This window comes from Colobus angolensis, unplaced genomic scaffold, assembly GCF_000951035.1.
Source record: "Colobus angolensis palliatus isolate OR3802 unplaced genomic scaffold, Cang.pa_1.0 Scaffold83, whole genome shotgun sequence".
NCBI lineage: Eukaryota > Metazoa > Chordata > Mammalia > Primates > Cercopithecidae > Colobus > Colobus angolensis.
In genome coordinates, this window is record NW_012122154.1 from 4,113,488 (window position 1) to 4,114,693 (window position 1,206).

The following is a 1,206-nucleotide window of genomic DNA, read 5'->3' on the forward strand; positions in this document are numbered from 1 at the left end:
ATGGTCTCAATCTCCTGACCTCGTGATCCGCCCGTCTCGGCCTCCCAAAGTGCTGGGATTATAGGCTTGAGCCACCGCGCTCGGCCTCTTTTTTGTTTTTAACTAAACAGAAACAGGATCTCTCTATCTTACCTTGATCGGTCTTGAACTCCTGGACTCAAGTGATTATTCAGCTTTGGCCTCCCAGTGTGCTAGAATTACAGGCATGAGCCATGTGCTTGGCTGAGGAATACCTTTTTCTACACTCATGTATATGGATTTTTCTTCCTTTGGATGGATGGACAGAGTAACAGTTGTAGATCAGTGTTACTCTATATAGTCTACAAAGTCTGTAGCCTATATTGAGTCTATAGACTGTCCTGCAATATTACTACTAGGATAATGTATGTGTTTACCCAAAACACTGTTGGCCTAGTTAATTTTCACCTCAAATGTTTTCCCACTTGACACAGGAGAAGAGGGTTGTGATGAGTTCTGGAGGGCATCAACATTTGGTCAGCTGTTTGGAGACATTGCAGAAAGCTCTCAAAGGTTTGTAAACGCTTTTGAAATATGCTGATTTCACAAAACCCCCAGTTTAAGAAGGACCATTTTATACTTAGACTTGAAGTATAAATTGAGGTAGGTCTACTTTATATACTAGATATTGCTCTTGCATTCATTTATGGAGTTGGAATGAGCTTTTTGCTAAAGTTTGAAACATTTATTTTCGATCCTGTTTTGGAGGATGATAGAGAATTAAAAGATAAATGATGAAGGGCAGTATAAGATACCTGGGGAGGCTGGGTGCGGTGGCTCAATCCTGTAATCCCAGCACTTTGGGAGGCTGAGGCGGGCGGATCACAAGGTCAGGTGTTTGAGACTAACTTTGGCCAACATGGTGAAACCCCATCTCCACTAAAAATACAAAAATTAGCTGGGCATGGTGGCGGGAGTCCCAGCCTCCTGAGTAGCTGTACAGAATCACGTTTTTAGTATCTACTAAAAATACTGTCTCTACTAAAAATACAAAACTAGCTGGGCGTGGTGGTGGGCACCTATAATTCCAGCTTCTTGGGAGGCTGAGGCAGGAGAATAGTGTGAACTGGGGAGCCGGAGGTTGCAATGAGCCGAAATCACGCCATTACAGTCCAGCCTGGGCAACAGGGCGAGACTCTGTCTCAAAGAAAAAAAAAAAAAAAGAGATACCTGGGAAAAGTTTTTTTT

General features: G+C 43.0%; 1 protein-coding gene across 1 annotated transcript in view; it reads left to right on the forward strand.

The window, feature by feature from the left end:
• Positions 1–1,206, forward strand: part of MED1 (mediator complex subunit 1) — a 56,076-nt gene that overhangs the window by 14,841 nt on the left and 40,029 nt on the right. Inside the window, exon 3 of the mRNA XM_011929956.1 lies at positions 453–531. Coding sequence (XP_011785346.1) covers positions 453–531 — 79 coding nt within the window. The remainder of the gene's footprint in view (positions 1–452; positions 532–1,206) is intronic.